The sequence below is a fragment of the Lepisosteus oculatus genome, chromosome 2 (genome assembly GCF_040954835.1).
Source record: "Lepisosteus oculatus isolate fLepOcu1 chromosome 2, fLepOcu1.hap2, whole genome shotgun sequence".
Taxonomy (NCBI): Eukaryota; Metazoa; Chordata; class Actinopteri; order Semionotiformes; family Lepisosteidae; genus Lepisosteus; species Lepisosteus oculatus.
Window position 1 is genome coordinate 42,977,523 of NC_090697.1, and position 18,378 is coordinate 42,995,900.

Consider the following 18,378-nt stretch of genomic DNA (forward strand, 5'->3'; position numbering starts at 1 on the left):
CTGAAAAGTGAAGAAAGAAAACACAATGTTTTGGCCATGGAGCCTTCTTCAGGTGTGCGATTAAAGATGCCTACCTAACACTTTCTTGAATTGTTAGGATGTCCTACAGTATTTCTGGTAGACTACAGCATCAACATTTTTTTGCATTCCCTTTAAACTTGTGTAATAGCGTTACATAAGAAACCCATTTCACCCCATTTGTACAATGTATTCCTAAAACGTTTCTTAAACTCTGGTGCTTATGACTGATAAAAAATCTTTACTTTCTTCTCTCACTGTTTCTGGGCAACTTATAGTAAGGTTCTTTGTACATTTTATTGGCTAGGCCACTTTTATAATGTGTGGATCGCTTACAGTAATTACTTTGTCACGGAATTACACAATATGTACTTTATCGCTGAACTTAATAACGTTTCTTGCAGCTTCTCTACTCCTGTACTATACAGTACAGAATGTTGGTTGTAACCATCGTTCATCGCCCCCTGGTGGCTTCACTAAGTGTCTATTGTCTTCTTTTCATTAAGAGGCGTCTGTGATTAGTAAACGGCATACAGTTCCATGCAAACGTTTGGGCACCCCTGGTCAAAATACATGTTTTGTTGATTTTCTAAGTGAAAAGAAGTTAACACAACCGCTGCAGTGAACAAACTTGAACTTGACATATTTCTGAACATTTTAATGCACAATTACTATTTATTTGCTGAATTTAAGAGATTGAAAAAAACAAAATAGTAATGTAGCACGTGCAGTCAGTCAGGACTTAATAACACCCCCTTTGGCAGAAATCACAGCCTCCAAACGTTTCTTGTAGCCAGCTAACAGTCTTTCTATTCTTGCTTTAGGAATTTTTTCCCACTCTTCCTTGCAGAACGCTTCTTGTTCAGAAATATTCTCAGGTCTTCTGGCAATGGTTGATTTTGAGGTATGTTTTGGATCATTGTCTTCTTGTAATATCTAACCTCTTTTCAGCTTCAGTTTTTTCACTGACTATGGGACATTAACTTCCAGGGTTTGTTGATAGTAGAATCCATTCTTCCCTCTACCCACACAATATTTGCTGTGCCACTGGCTGCCACACAACCCCAAAGCATAATAGATCCACCCACATGCTTAACAGTTGGCAATTTTTGCTTCATCAGACCACAACACTTGGTTCCAAAACACCTCTGGCTTATCTAAGTGTTGTGTTGCATACTTCAGACGCTGACTTTTGTGATGAGAGCACAGGTAAGGTTTCCTTCTGATGAATCTTCCATGCAGCTCATGTTTGTGCAAGAAATACTGCACAGTGGACTGGTGCACCGCTACTCCAGTGCCAGGTAAACCTTCCTGCAGGTCCTTTGCAGTGATATGGTGGTTTTGCTTTGCATTCCTGACCAGTCTACAAGCAGTTCTATCAGACATTTTTCTTGGTTTTCCAGATCTTGTCTTGAGTTCAACAGTTCCCCTTAACTTCTATTTCCTAATGACATTTCGGACAGTGGAAATTGCAAGCATGAAGCGTTTAGATATCTTTTTATAGCCTTCCCCCGCTTTGTAAGAGTCAATTATCTTTATTTTCTGATCTTCAGTCAGCTGCTTAGAGGAGCCCATAATAATAATATTAATTGCTTACACTTATATAGCGCTTTTCTGGACACTCCACTCAAAGTGCTTTACAGGCAATGGGGACTCCCCTCCACCACCACCACCAATGTGCAGCATCCACAGTGCACCAGAACACTCACCACACATCAGCTATCAGTGGGGAGGAGAGCAGAGTAATGAAGCCAATTCATAGATGGTGATTATTAGGAGGCCATGACTGGTAAAGGCCAATGGAAACTTTGGCCAGGATGCCGGGGTTACATCCCTGCTCTTTTCGAGAATCACCCTTGGATTTGTAATGACCACAGAGATTCAGGACCTCGGTTTTATGTCTCATCTGAAGGATTACACTCAACAACCAAGCCCATGGTTGTTAAGTGTAAGCAACCCACCCTGAGAGGTTCGAAGAGTCAGAATTTATTAAAACGTAATTTGGTCAGGGGTGCCAAAACTTTTTAATAAAACTATATGTTTAAAGCATGAATTATAAAAAAAAGCTTTTCCTCTCTCAGTTTTTAAAATATCGGACACAGTAATTCACCAGCTAAGTAATTAATTACAATAAATCTTTTCACTCCTGAAAAATAGGAAACAACAGTTCACTTCCCTTTGGCTATCTTGTTGACAAGGAGAATTGGACAGTTTACAGTATATGAAGATAGGAACCACCACGTCCTGATTTCAGTCATTTACCAGGGTTGAAGGAAATGATATGCACTTTAAGTAAATGCATAACGTGTTACAGACAGTTCATTCAAATCCGAACGTAGATCTGCGCTAACAGCAGAGAAAAAAAAAAGTAAAACACAGAAGGACCGAACGGCGGAACGCTGAACGGATTTTAATCTATTCTTAAATAACACTCTGTTTTCATGTTAGAGTGCTATAGAGTTTCCAAAACAAAGTATATCAGTACTCTCCCAAAAGAAATATTATGAACCTTTCCCCAATCCTATAAAAGTATTCCCACGTTTTGGTTATACCTTGGCAGGTAGCTTTTGTACCGCTGCATAACTCCACGGAAAGAAAATGACATTGTTCCAAACAGGAATTAAAGTCCAGTGGCCTTTGCCCCAGTATTTAAAACAAGTTTCCCTAGATCATTTCACTTTTTCCTGATATTTACAGGTACGTGTTATTCTAATACAATAGTTTTTTTTCCCGTGGGCACAATGCCGGGACAAAGGAATAGTCACGTATCCAAAAAAGCTATCCAAAAAGCACCATTTTTGCTTTGCTGTATTCTCTATTAGAGTTCTGAGGGCTTAACTTTAACGGTATTCAAAATCAGTGCCACAAAACAAATGAATGACAAGGGGAGGAAAACTTGAGGGGCAATTTCTTTTTTCGTGGAATTGTGCCCCAGGACAAAACTATTGTATTTCAATTAAGGACACCTAACAAGATTAAATGATTTTGGGGCACCGATTTTAAATGCTGGGGCAAAGTCCTTGAAACTTCAATGTATTGTAGCTCTTACAGGTTCACGCAGGAAAAAGGACAAGTGGAGACGAGATAGGAAACCGATTTAAGAACTTTATTTTTTTCCTCACAATTAAATACAAGGAATCACAAAATAGAAAGCTTTACATTAATATGCAGTAATATACTTAAAACAGTATATATGATCACATTTCATTACGTTTTGACACGGTAAAAGTTACATAACAACTATTTATCTTGCTCAGGTACAAATCCCATTCTTTACTTTAACATGATATAGTTTTTCACAGCTTTTTATGATACTGTCCTATGCCCTCTATTTCCCAAGCGACTGCTTTTATTCTCCCTTTCAAAACCCCACCATCCACAGGATTTTACACACACATAAGGGAACCGACGGAACACGTACGCAGGTTTAGGGTAGTAACAGAAGACTACACATTTACTAAGCTACACAGGATACTTAAACTAACATAAATCTATTTACATAAGCAGGGTCAGCTGTTGGTCATCGTGCTGACCCCCAAACTCCCCCCGGTTACAACTCTCAGCCTGCTTCGCAGTACCTTGAGTGCCTAGGTGAGCTTTCTCCTCACCATCGGGCAAGGGCGCTACAGTATATTAAACTGAGTTATTTCTTTCCTCTGTAATTGTACTAAAGGAGAACTGCTGTTTTCGTGACCACCTGGTTACCTATCAAGTTACAGAGATACTGATTTGGGGAATTAACTTTTTAAAGTTGGAAACGGTTCATAATATTTGTTATTATATTGAGATTAAACCTGTCTTAATAAGGATACCTATATAGTTTCTTAGCATTGTGATCTGCAAACGTTGTTTTTTAAGTAAACACTGTCGAAAAATATAAAAATAGACAACAAGAGTTATTCTTTTAAAATAATAAAAACTGTCCAGTTTTTGCTTGCGTTCCGCACTTAGCCAAATCCCCTAACATTATTTAAATATAGGAGGTCAGTGAGTGAATGAATAACGTATTACCATCCATGGGATTTTACAGCATCTTTCATAGAGTCAATGCGGAGTATTGATCAGGAAAGAAAGATAAATCAATTGGTAATGAATTGGGCGCAAGACAAACACAGTTAAACCACCAAATGTGAGAAGTACAAGTCCAGGACTTAACCAAGAAAAAAATGTATTAAAAATTGCTCCTTTTGATAATGCTTACCTATGAGGTGATAACCTCAGTTTTTGTATGAATGCATTTCATGATGTTAGCTAGGGACACTCATGGAAAACGGCATCATGACCGCTCGTAAGCATTATGACATTCTGGAAAAGAGTATACTGCTGTCAATTGCTGTCCATAACATTTTTTTTTTGTTTGTCATTCAGTAAACGATATTACAGAGAGCTTTACTAAACAAACTTAAGTAACAGTTTTGAGGATAACAATGAAAAACTACAGTCAATGAAAGTGAAAAACATAGGGAATCTTACATTTACTAATATTTCCGTTTTTAAAACACTTTTGTATGAGAACCTAATAATGCTTGTCTTTAATAATAAAGAGAAATGTACGTCTTTTCAGGAAATCTTACAAAGTCTTAAAATTATTTTAAAAATGATTGCATTACAGCTCCATGTATCTCTTTTGAGACAAGACTGTCCGTTTACAAAGTAATTTTCTGTAGGCGTGCGACTTTAGAAAAATAGGAAACGACACGATTCACTTCCCTTCAGCAATCTGAATGGTTTACAAGGATTGGATAGTTTATATAAAGCTAGGAACCACCACTTCGACCTGAAACACTTCTCTTAGTATTGTTCATGCTGATTAAACGGAGAATGGCAATGAGCTTTGCAGCAGCTTTTGTTTTTCTCCTGATATCACATAGACCATCGCAGTCCACGACAGGCTGCCTGTGCAAAGACAACGTCTGTTACACCGTAACTCAAAGCTCGGCGAATTTTGATGTTGCACAGAAAACAATCACAATTCACTACGAACAATCGCTGTCGCATCAATCTAAGGAATATAACTATTCGATCTCGGTCTTGTTGTCTAATTTAAAAGGACATTTCTGGGTTGGGCTGCGAAGTTCCGATGAACGGTGCCCTCAAAACGCAGTTTTGCCCGGTTGGGCAACAGGAAATGAAAGTACTAACTTTACCAGATCGAAAGAACCGGACTCTGTTTGCTCTCAGCAGTGTGTCTCCGTTTCAGGCGACCTGACGTGGAAAGAAAGGCCTTGTCAAGATCAGGCGGATGGCTTTCTGTGCGAGTACAGGTTTAGTAAAATGTGCAATATTTCTAAAGGGCAAGTCGATTCCCAAACTCTTTTGTACAGAACTCCTTTAGGATTGCAGGGAAGTGATCTCATCTTGGTCCCTCCAGGAAGCATCCTGACACTGGAACCCTCTGGAATGAAGATCTATTGTGTGGACAACGACACTGTGGACTGGATCCAGGGCCCGTGGAATTGCGAGATTGAAAAAGGTGGCTGTGAACATCAGTGCGAGATGTGCAACGGGAAACCACAGTGCACCTGCCCACCATACATGAAACTTGAGGAGAATAAAGTAAGATGCAAAAACTTCACCTGCAAAGATTCAGTTTGTGAGTATAATCTTAGATGTGAGAACAACCTAGAGACTAATTTAAGTATTACTGGAAGTATTCCTGAAAGTACTACTAAACATGTTATACGCTCCTGCTCTAGTGCGCCATGTGAGCATATCTGTTCCGACACAAATGACGGCTACAAATGTTCCTGTTCCTCAGGGTTCCTTCCAGACCCTGAAAAGCCACAACTCTGCCTCAGGGCTTGTACAAATTCATGCCCACCAATACATGACATTAATGACCCAAGCGCGTCCACATGTCCCAAGGGATTTGTTTTAGAAGAAGAAAATTGTATTATTCATGATACATGTGAAAAAAACTTCGACTGTAGTAAGTGTACACATATTGATGGGTTAAATGTGTGCTACTGTGAGAGGGGATTCTTTTCCCCTACTAGAGAATGTGATCGCAAACCCTTCAGCCCCAATATTATTCTGGGAACCGCTGTGGGTGCGGCGACTGCAGCAATCGTCTTAATTCTAATAGGCCTATTCTTAAATTACTGTGTGCACAGAAAGCGTGCTGTGTCTTCTTTTGAAACTACCACTAATGAGCAAAAAATGGTCAGTCTTCTGCAGGTCAAAACAAACAGGTAGACCCTTAAAACACAATGTTAACAAAAACGATGATTTTGTTATTTTACTAAATGAGATTGGTTTGGACTGCAGCCTACTGGTTTCTCAAATGCCCTTTCCCCCCGTTCATGCGTGCTTAGTGATGTTTTAACTGTATTGCTAATTCATGTTGAAGTCCAACAGCTTAAAAATAGCTGCAGTACGGTTTTGGAAAAAAAAGGCGTAGCATTTTTCCACACTGCGAACCAAGAAGGGATTCAGGAAGTGTGAGTGTTAAGTGGCCCACCTGGTTGTCAAAACCGGAAACAACAAAACTATTTTCCTAATTTTCAAAGAGTAAAAAAAAAATTTTTTTAGAACTTCACTTGTCAGCTGTGGTGTGTTCTTGCTTTAACAAAAGTGTCATCGAGACAAAGCACAGCAAATTAAACTACATACAGTAAGTGCAAATAAATAAGAGCAATTAACATGGAAATTAGAGTTAAGAACATGTAGCCCAGGACACGACCCTCTCTGTGATATAATGAAAAATAATAATAATAATTGCTTACACTTATATAGCGCTTTTCTGGACACTCCACTCAAAGCGCTTTACAGGTAATGGGGACTCCCCTCCACTACCACCAATGTGCAGCATCCAGCTGGATGATGCGACAGCAGCCATAGTGCACCAGAGATTAGAGTAATGTAGCCAGTTCATAGATGGGGATTATTAGGAGGCCATGATTGATAAGGGCCAATGGGGAAGTTTGGCCAGGATGCCGGGGTTACACCCCTACTCTTTTCGAGAAACGCCCTGGGATTTTTAATGACCACAGAGAGTCAGGACTCTGTGGTCATCCTCGGTTTTACATCTCATCCAAAGGACGGCACCTGTTTACAGTATAGTATCCCCGTCACTATACTGGGGCATTAGGACTCACAAGGACCGCAGGGTGAGCGCCCCCTGCTGGCCCCACTAACACCTCTTCCAGCAGCAACCTTAGTTTTTCCCAGGAGGTCTCCCATCCAGGTACTGACCAGGCTCACACCTGCTTAACTTCAGTGGGTTGCCAGTTGTGAGTTGCAGGGTGAGACAGTGATACTGGCACCAATAATAATAATAAACACAACTAAAAGTATTGTGTAATAAAACGTTTAAACACCTGCTCATTATTTTTATTGCTGTTGCCCACACCACTGTGCACCGTTTGAAGTACAGTACTAGATTATACAACAGTACAATGTATCTTCAGGAAATAAATTTATATTTTATAATTCATGTTTAAAGGACAAAACCCATATGAGATATTTACTGTTTATATAAATTGGCATCAAATTAGATAAACGACAACAATAATTACAGATCATATCTTAACTTGTTTAATTACTCAAAGTTGAACTGAATAATTATTTTTAAAATACAGAAAGAACAGATCACGTTTAGTCGACAAATGAGCGGTGTCCTGGGATGCTAAAAGCACAGTGATGTTATTTACTAAATGCCTAAATTCTTTGTTTGATTGTAATGGGATTCTGTATGCGTTCTGATAGAATCATACAAAAGAGCATTACTAAAAGGTATTTTTCATATCTTTACAAGGTGGCATGGTGGCGTAGCTGCTCACAGCTCCTGGATCCCTGGACTGATTTCGGAGTCGTATCCAATTCAGTATCCCTGGAAATCTGTATCCCCCACCGTAATGCGTACGCAGACCACAGAAAAAAAACTTTCCAAGATACTTAATGATACAGACTGCTCCTGCGTGCATGTTTGAGTCTCTGTTCATTACAATATAGATCAAAAGGACCCCGTCGTTTTTGTGCGTTTATACTGGTTTTCTCAGAGTATTTAAGGCGTTCTGTAGGAATTCATATTAAAGTTACAGCCACCATATGAATGGAAGCTTAAGTCATTTAACTCAAGACAGCACACAAATGCTGTGTACATCTTTTGTTCTTGTGTTCCATATAAATTATTTTATATGCGTTATCTTACTTCCCTGAGATAACGGATTGTGCGCATTCCGAGGCGGGGTAGGAGGGAGAATACAAATTTCTAGGGGATGGTGAATTGTATACGAAAACGGGAGATCTCTATTATAATCAAACGTCGCTTATCTCTCGTTTCATTTGTGCTGAAAATCAAAGACGGTCAGTATTCCACAGCGCGTCTACGTACAATAGCCACTAGATGGCGATCGTGTGCGGCATCTATCCATCATTACTTTTACCAACTCTTTGGAAAACGAAATTACCTCAAGTCCAAATACCTTAACCTTAGAGTGTATCGATCAGTATGTTATCACTTTACATCAAAATCTAAAACATGAGTGAGACAGTGGAACAGCAAACGGAAACAACAACAACAACAACAACAAAATTGTAATTTTACAGTAGTGACTTGTGGATATTAATATTGTGTGACACAATTCACCCCACTACAATGAAAATATTTTTTTAATCACAAGAAAGTACCTTTCCAAATTTCAGAATCAATATAGCAGTATAGCAGTTGTAACAACAGGACTTGCACCCTATGCTACTGGGATTGGCACTGGCATGTCATGACACAAGGATAATATGTGGAAGAATGGGTATTACCCCAATTAAACAGGTCGTGTTTGACAGTTTTTTGGTATAGTATAGTAAATATAAAAAACATATTGCTGCTCTATAATTGGTCCACTGAAGAGCAACAAGATTAATTCCCAGGCATAAAGGAATGTCCAAAACTGACAGCCTAGAAAAACTGAACCTTCTTCTTCTTGAACAGAGAAGAGGGGGGGAACCTGACTGAAGTATTCAAAATCCTCAAAGGCATTCTTTTAAGAAATAGTTGAATGATATACTGGGTAACATAGCTACTAACTGCCAAACTGGCCTGTTGTGCCAAAGACCCACTGCTTTTGTTGTGTTATGTAGAAATATAGGTGTAACTAGGTTTGGTGCTTTTCTGATTTTCTTTTCCTGCATGCAAAATAAATCCTAACAGAAGTCTCCAACTCTGGTCCTGGGCAATGGATTGCCCAATCAATAAAACAATTAATGTATTCAATTACAGTGATTGTAGACTCTGGTCTGTACATGCTGTATATTGTAGTATTCTGATTTTTGTTCCACCTAATCTCTAACTTAGAAATAGACTGTAATTGTTCATAATACTTTTTTTCAAAGTCTTTCATTGGTGATTCAGTGGTTATTCATAAATCCTACTGCCTTGGGACTCCCTGGGGCCAGGATTGTGTACCACCGAGGTAAGTCCCTTTGAACTGTGAAGGGACAGAGATCCATTTATTGAAAAAAATAATAATACAATGAATAATTTTGTTCAAAGCCAACTTTTACACTTGATAATTGCTTTCTCTAGTTTATTGCGGTTGCTTAGCTTCTCTGTTGACCGCAGGTGTGTTGTGCATTGAATATAAAGTTCAACCTGCTTCAAATAACTTAATTCCAGAAGTTGTCTGTATTTTGTAATCAGCACAAATGACAGAAGTTGCTTGGTATCAAACCTAGATACTGTATATCCATTATTTTAGAAGAATGTATTGTAACTCTGTAAACATTTCACGTTAGTTTAATATACATTCAGGCAGCAAATTGTCTCGGTTCATTTAGATACTTAATGGTGTATTTGTATTTGAATTCAACACCCCAACTATTATTTTTATGATTTTTTATGATTTACATATGAAGGTGAATGCTTTTGTTTTTCTGGGTATCACACTTTCTTTTCCAGTGTACTGTACAGTATATTGATCCATTCCATTTTATATTGATTTTATCAATGAATTCTGCTACGTACTAGAATGTGTAATCAATATGTTATAAATCTGGAACTAATATAGTAAGAACAAACATAAACAAATATATGTCTTTTCAATAAAGTAAGAAATTATTTTAAATGTGTCTTTCTGTCCATTATTGATTATAAATATGAGTATCACTGGAGTAACTTTTTAAATTGTTAATTGTTAATAAACTATACAGCACATAACAAAACCACACAGCACATAATCATATAATGATTACATAATGATTCTGCCCCAGAACTGGCATTACTGAACCACTTCATTGCCTTAGATGCCAGTTATTTTAGGGCCTATCCCTGTTATTGGAACTGGTCCAATAAAAAACTGTACTATAACCCAGAACTCACCCAGTTCTGGCTTTGATCTAGTCCATTTCCATCTGCCATGTGAAAACACGTGATTTTCCCATTACTCTGGCTCCTTGCCTTAGGGACTCCTGTCACCTAGACCCCAGAGACATAGTGATGTAGAGACTGGAACTATATAAACAAAATCCAGGGGGTTTATTGTCATAAGGTATTGAAGTGGGTCCTCTTGCAGCACTGCAAACATTAAGTATTGTGATGCTGAGGATTTTACCTTACTTGAAATGCATCACACTTGATGACAAGTGTGAACTTGACAGCATGTTAAAGTTGAAAACCGAACATGTCAATGCTCAAAAGACCCAGACGGAGAACAGAGACAAGACTCGACTGGACTATTTAGATCCAGGAGGAGGTAGGAGGCACACCCCGCGATCTAGTGGGAGAAAGATGGGAGAGATGATATTCATATTCAGATAAAGAGAGACTGAAGACAGGGTCCCTTTAAAAACAGAAGAAAAAAGGCAGCAATCCAGATTCTTCATCAAGAAAAGGTGGTGGATAAAACAGACAAACAAAAGGAAGGAATGACCCTACAGACCATGAGAGGAGAAAGATTTCCATCTCCTAGCAGAAAAGTCTGCAGTGGGCCCAGCGAGATTTGAAAATTCTGTGCAAAACTCAATAAATCACAGGCACAGTGTCAAGACAGAAGTGAGGTTACTACTCTTAATGAGCCTCATGGGAGAAGAACGGTGAGACTGTGATGTGGCAGGATCAGATTGGATTTGTCTCCTCATGACTGCAAGAAGAATGAGTTACAGTATTTGAGACATAATTGAAGAGCTCAGCGCATAAGTATCATCTGTCCCTTATTCTGAGATCTGCTAACTTAGGTCTTCCTGCTCTAGTGAAGATCAACATCAACTTAATGGTCAAGTCTTCTCTTGTGCAGCACCAAGCCTGTACATCTTATTATCTAAGTCTATTTTCAAAACTCTTTCTATGATTTTGTTCTACTGCTTAATTTAGTTTTACCCTTAATTTCATTGAGTCAGTTTACCATAATGTATTGTTTTGAAATATTCTAAACATTGAAATATTTTAGTATGGATTCAATGACCTGTTTAGTAAAAGGCTAAATTACAATAAAATATATTTTTCATTTTTTTACCTTTCACCTTATCAAAAGTATAGTTTTTACAGGTAACTAATCTAGGATAAATCATCAGGGACACAAAGGACACGCCCAAAACAGGAAGGAGGTAGATTTAGTAAGAATTATTTCCCATGTTTAAATATTGAAGTTAATAAACACCTTATGAACTTTTTAAATCAAGCAGTTTGGTAAATAAAATGTTGTTAAACACTAAGAATAAGAACTAAAATTAAACTTATTTTTAAAAACACTGACTTTCATGGTAACTTGCATACAAGATATAAAGAATAAAAGGTGAAATAAATTTTTCTTTGTAATGCCATGGGCAGTAATACAATAACAATAAAACTCTACATCAGCTTACCTATGTAAAGTAGTTGTCCTCTCAACGGAAAATCAGCTGTGAAAGAAAAACTCAGTTAAAACATAAATCTCAAAACAAGTGGAAGAATCTTTTTAAACTAGGTTTCATATTTTTATTCCAACTTCACACACTTAAAGGAAAGTGCACCACACCATTCATCTTAGATACAATTACATACATATCTACCATGCTTTAACTAAGGTCTGTTCTCCAAGCAGTAACAAAATAAATTAATAATTTGTTGAGAATGACTTAAGTCATTAGTCATTAGTAAGAGTCATAGTCAGAGTTCAGTTTATTTGTCATATGCACAAGTACTATTCAATGCTTATTTGCATGAGTGCCCAGTACAATAACATTAAGGAAACACGAAACGTGAACACAGAAGAACAGTAGCAACAACAACAAAGCTAAATAACACTCAACTTAAATAAAACTCAGTTCAAGCAGTGTGCAAAAAAATATTAGTTTGAGTCAGTGGTAGAGGTAGAATTCAATAATATGACAGCTTGTGGGAAGAAGCTGTCTGAATCTGGAGGTATGTGCCTTAATGCTCTTATAACGACTACCAGAGAGCAGGAGAAAGTGAAAAGTGAGAATCCAGGATGATTGTTATCCTTAGCAATACTCCCTTCCTTCTTGAGACAGCGAGTTGTAAAAATGACCACTATAGAGGGGAGCTGTACTCCAGTAATGGACTGGGCCAACCTGACCACCCCCTGTAATTCCTTCCGGTTACACACCGAGCTTCTGCCAAACCACACTGTACTGCCACACCTGAGCACACTCTCAATTGCGCACATGTAAACTGTAGTAAGAATATTTGAAGATGGTCAGTTTTATTTTCAAAATGTCTGGGGAAGTAAAGGTGCTGTTTCTTTATAATTCCAGTTCCATCCTGGGACGACATTAAATCATTAGTACCCGGGAAGGTACCCAGGAACTTGAAGCTGCGGATTGAGTCTTTGATAGTTGTATAGGAGTGATCAAGAGTACTCGCACCCCTAGTTAGGTAGGAATCATGCTGATAATATTTTGGAAGAACTTTTCTCAGGATTGCCGGATTAAAATCCCCAGTAGCAATTGATACAGCATCAGGTTAAGCAGTTTCGTAGTTGTTAATAATGTTGTACAGTTTTCAGAGTGCTGCTTTCACGTCCACTCAGGGTGTAATATACATAATACATACAAATTACTCCAACATTAGTTGCTCCATCAGCGACTACTGGATACATACAGTCTAGTGCCAATCCTGCACCCGAGTGCCACGTCAATGGAGGAACAGCTCCTTATAGTGATAGAAACAATATAAAGAAAATCTTTAAACATGAAAGATTTGGCAAACGAGGTTAAAGGACTTGAGAAACAACAGAATTTTAAAGCTTTCAATTCACTCCCTGCCTGGATCTCACTGTCTGATGGGAAGAGGCTGCTCCAACCCAAATCCTGCAGAGCTGTTACAAAACCATGCAGAAACTGCTGTAAGAGATCCCAGAAGCACTCACCTTGCTCTTGGATCAATCCCTTTGCACTGATCTTTCATATGGTCTGGATACCTGTTGTCCTTATTCTTGGACTAAGCAGTTATTTAAAATGAATGAATACATTTATTGATGTATACTGGATGTCCGTATGGAGTTCTTCCAATGTTCCTCTTCATGTCCTGGGTTCCTACCACTGTCCAAAGACATTCTGGTAGATTAATTGGTTTCTAGGAAAATTGACACTGGTGTGAGTGTGTGCATGTCTTTGTCAGTGTCCTGTGTCCTATTCAGAGTGTATCCCGCCTTCTCAGGATAGGGTCTGGATCACCTGCAGTTAGAAAACAGGTGGATAGATATACAGTATATAGAGTACATAAATATATGTTTGTGTAGATTTAAAGTTAGGAATCTAGTATGTAAAGAAAAGAAAAACATTACACTTGAGTAAGGATTTTTAAAAACATAAACATATTGTACCTCAGTAAACTGATTGTTTATGGTGGTATTCTGTGTAATGCAAATACAAAAATTAAGACAAAAGTAACCAGACAGGCACCAGAATGGATCTTCTGAAACACCTTATTAGGACCCGAGAATAAATAAAAGAAGGAAGTCTTTTAAATTCGATTTATTCTCTATTACAATATAAATGACAAGATTTACCCTGCATTGAAGATTGAAGAAATCATGCTTTTAAACATGCATGCCTATTATACACCGGAATTAAATTTGTTTTACATTTCCTAGTTATCAGACTAATCCTGTCAGGTGAAACTGGCATCTTTAAAAATATAGCATTAACTATTGTACTTATTATATCGAACCACTAATAAAACGCTTGTAACTTGAAGCAAGTCTTTTGATCAAGACCCTATTATCTTGCACGTAAAGGTGTATTGTTTGGAGTAATCTTTTTACTCAAAGTTTTTATGCTAGAAGCTGCATCTCATGTTGTAATGAGCAATTTTATATTAGTAAAACTAATAATAACTAATAATAACATCCATCAAATTTCAGAAACCTTATTTCCTGGTGAATCGATTTGGCTCCTTACTCTGCAGAAAATGGGAATGCACCCTAATCCGTCACACAAGGACACTTTGACACATCATCTGACCAGGATAGCTCTGACCTGCGGCAGTCAACAGGATTATCCAAAGAAAAATCTCACAGACAAGACGACAGCGTGCAAACTCCACACAGAAAGTACTCCAGGCAGTAATGGAACATAGCAGCGTTATAACCCCAGTGTCACTAGTCCCTAAAATTAACTTTACTGTATATTGACATAACTAAAGAGGGCTTGATTAACAGTGAGTAAACGGACAGAGGTTTTAAGAGCTTTCAGATGATTTAACTCTACAGTGAGGTTTTAAATTAGTATTCTGATTATCTTAATTGTAACACCATTCATTTCTTTTCGCAAATTTCATGTTAGCGACATTCCAGCTAAAATTAGCTAATAAAGTAATTATAAATACAATGTTTAACCGGATCTCACTCACAGACTTATTTACAAGTCAAACGTATTTTATTCATTTATCATTTCATTTGGCTTTCAAAAAATGCATTGCATAATAAGATATTTTCCAAGTTTTAAAAAACTTATTTAAATCATAAAATGGCCCAAGTGGAACTTTGTCAAACAACCTCTGTGTTGTGTTTAATGTCTGCATCTGCATCATCTTTGTGTTGCTGCAGATTTTCCGTTGGTGTATCTTTTCCCAAAGACATCCAGTGATACTTGTCTGTAGCCGAGCTATCATTTTTGTCTGCTTTTCTATCACACTTGCGGCGACAGAGCACAACAGACGATGGAACAGCAATCAAAAACAATACTGCAGCAACTGACCCCATCACAGAAGCCAGTACAGTGTCTTGCTCATCTAGTTTCCTGGGGGCTTTAGAATGAGGGTACTCTTTGATCATTGTGGTGGATGTAATCGGCACTTCATCTTATCTTTGCTTTTTCAGTACTTTCTGTGGTAAAAATGTGTTCAGATGATAAAAGTGGGTCCAGAATGCAGGTGCTGCCATCGGGTGCTATTTTGTAATGTTCCTTACAAAAACACTCATAGCTTCCCTGTGTATTAACACATCTTTCCTCACAAGGGCTGTTAACACATTCGTCAATATCGTTGCAGCTGCGTTTGTCTTCAGACAGGTGAAAGCCCGTAATACAATAACAACTGAAAGATCCTTGCGTGTTAATGCACCCCTGTGAACATTGAGAGGTATCGCACTCGTTTATGTTCTGGCATCTCCCGTCCACCATTTCGAACCCGTCTCTGCAAATGCAGATGAAGCTACCATGTGTATTTATGCACAGGTGGTCGCAGGGATTGGATGAGCATTCGTCAATATCAGTGCAGTTTCGTTGGTTCTCAGTGAGTTGGAATCCTTCTGGACATATACTACGGAAACTTTCAAAAGTCTGCTCACACCGAAACTCACAAGGAGATCGCTGGCAATGATCTATTTGGATGCAAGTCGCTTTGTCCTCGGCGAGACTGTATCCCTCCTTACACTCACATCGAACACCTCCGTTAACGTTGTCTGTGCATTTATGGTCACAACCCCCATTTTCGAACTTACAGCCCTGTTTATCTGACTCGCAAAATGGACCATAAGAAGTCCATCCAAAAAATCCATTCATTTCTTTACAAACGGCAAGAGCATGGCTGCTGTCTTTACATGACACAGTTGCAAGAGTCCCATGAGGTATCTGAGATAAAAATGCATTATCCTCACTTATTTGATTGGTGAAGAATGGTGTTGTGTATAACACTTCTCTGGGTCCTGCCAGGCGCAGAACTTTACACATCCCCTTAAAATTAAACTTGCACACATACCCTGCTTCATCTCTGCAGGATCGATCTATCCACTCCAATCTATTAGGCTGCGAGGGATGCAGAGTGTAATGCATAGCTACACAGCGTTCTTCTGTGCAAGTGCCTTGTGGTTCTTGCTGCCAGTTAGAATATTGCGAGTCCACCGCTCCGGATATCCAAGTGAAGCCTATTAACACTTTATTGGTAAGAACACAATGTCCCTTTTCCAATTTTAGTCCAATCCACATTTTGAAGTTATGATCCAGATGTCCTTCTGTAATCCAAAAAAGTACAGACTGAATCTCCGAAGCCTCTTCATTGGTCTTCAATGTCACTAAATTACCCCTGTTGTCCTTGCAGTACTTTTGGGCACCTTGAAACGTTGTGTTTTGTAGGTGTGATGTGTAGCAGGCGCTTCCCGTGCACACAATTTCCACTCTCTGAAGGTCCACTCTGTTTAACCTCAAAAGAAAAGTCTGCAAAAGTAGTAAGAGAAGCACCATCTTACAGCTTTAAGTAAAGGTTGCAAAAAGAATTTACATTATCAAATATCTTACAGTGTATGGGCCGTTTGAGAAGGCCGTGTAATTAAACACGAAACACTTGCGTCTTGGTGAGACGCAAACCAAGGTCCTTACTCTCTGTGGTCATTAAAAATCCCAGGGTGTTTCTTGAAAAAAAAAAATAGGGGTGTAACCCCGGCATCCTGGCCAAACTTCCCCATTGGCCCTTACCAATCATGGCCTCCTAATAATCCCCATCTATGAATTGGCTACATTACTCTAATCTCCTCCCCACTGATAGCTGATGTGTGGTGAGCGTTCTGGCGCACTATGGCTGCCGTCGCATCATCCAGGTGGATGCTGCACATTGGTGGTGGTGGAGGGGAGTCCTCATTACCTGTAAAGCGCTTTGAATGGAGTGTCAAGAAAAGCACTATACAAGTGTAAGCAATTAAATAATTATTATGGAACCCACCTCATTCGTTAGTACTGCATTTGTGGCGGTTTGTGCCGTTGAAAGTAGTGTTTGTGCTGCTTTCGTTTCCGAGATATAAAGTCTTGTTTTTTCGGGGTCGTGATGTCGCTCAGCCTCCCTAACAACATCATAGGGAAACAGGTCTCATTCGTTAGTGCTACTGTACGTTTGTGCCATTGAAGGGAGCTTCCCAGCTGCTTTAGTTCCTGAAATATAGCACCTTCTTTTTCGGGTGATCACATAACAATGCTGGGCGACTTTGACCTGCAGAAACCCCATCTGTTAAGTTCATGCGCTCTTTTACTGGTGCGAGGATAACAATGTCTGCAATTTTGTTTCTCTGTTTGCCCTGGTTTGAGGGCGTTGGTTGATTTTGCACTTAATACCAGTATCTTCTGTGCATTTGTGTGAACAGGAAAATTAAATTTGTCACCTACATCATAACCTAATGAGCAGAGTTGCGGGTCTAGCCTTAAACGGCGAACATTAGCAAGCAACTGCATGCTCTTATGAAGAGGCTGTATTCGCATGTATAATGATTGTATACTCCAATAGATAGATAGATACTTTATTGATCCCGTGAGGGAAATTGCAGTGCAACAGCAGCTTAGCATAGTCAACACAGCACAGTGTAACGAAATTATACAATAATACAACAATACAATACATACATTACAGTCAGTACAGTCAGTGAGAAGTGCACTAAGAAGAGTTGCTCACAGTCCAGAATATACAGAGAACAAACCAGAACAGTACACAAAAAGTTGTATTGCACATTATAAATATAAATATATTGCACAAAAAAAACAGTTGTAGACAGGAAAATCCAGATGTAAGCAGAGAGCTTACTGCTTAGTCCAAAAACAGGTCAATGTCAATGTTGCCCCTTCCAAACACAAAGTGGATGAGTTGTACAGTCTTACAATACAATGACATTAAAGAAACACGAAAAGTGAACATAGAGCAACAGCAGCAACAACAACACAGTTAAATTACACTCAACTTAAATAAAACTAATCTCAAGCAGTGTGCAAAAAAACATCAGTGTGAGTCAGTGGTAGAGGTATAGTAGTCAGTAATTTCCCAGCTTGTAGGAAGAGGCTGTCTCTGAATCTGGAGGTATACAGTATGCTTTACTGCTCCTATAATGGTTATCAGAGGGCAGGAGAGAGAAAAGTGAGAAAACCAGGATGATATGCTTGGCAAATCTCCTAACTTTCCCAAGACAGTGGGTTGTAAAAATGTCCAGAACGATGGGGAGCTGTATTCCT

General features: G+C 38.7%; 2 protein-coding genes across 2 annotated transcripts; one reads left to right on the plus strand and one right to left on the minus strand.

Annotated features, from left to right (window-relative positions):
• Nucleotides 1-4,606: 4,606 nt before the first annotated feature.
• On the plus strand, nucleotides 4,607-7,864 carry LOC107077757 (thrombomodulin-like). Its single transcript, XM_069178676.1, has one exon. It carries the CDS (start codon nucleotides 4,822-4,824, stop codon nucleotides 6,211-6,213), a length of 1,392 nt encoding a protein of 463 aa, XP_069034777.1. The 5' UTR covers nucleotides 4,607-4,821; the 3' UTR covers nucleotides 6,214-7,864.
• Nucleotides 7,865-15,249: 7,385 nt separating this feature from the next.
• Nucleotides 15,250-16,632, minus strand: LOC102692660 (complement component C1q receptor-like). Its single transcript, XM_006625983.3, has one exon. It carries the CDS (start codon nucleotides 16,630-16,632, stop codon nucleotides 15,250-15,252), a length of 1,383 nt encoding a protein of 460 aa, XP_006626046.3.
• Between the last annotated feature and the right edge of the window lie 1,746 nt (nucleotides 16,633-18,378).

Bases quoted from the DNA above. Each gene is read 5' to 3' on its own strand.
- LOC102692660 (XM_006625983.3), bottom strand. From the start codon at position 16,632: ATGGTGCTTCTCTTACTACTTTTGCAGACTTTTCTTTTGAGGTTAAAC.
- LOC107077757 (XM_069178676.1), top strand. From the start codon at position 4,822: ATGCTGATTAAACGGAGAATGGCAATGAGCTTTGCAGCAGCTTTTGTT.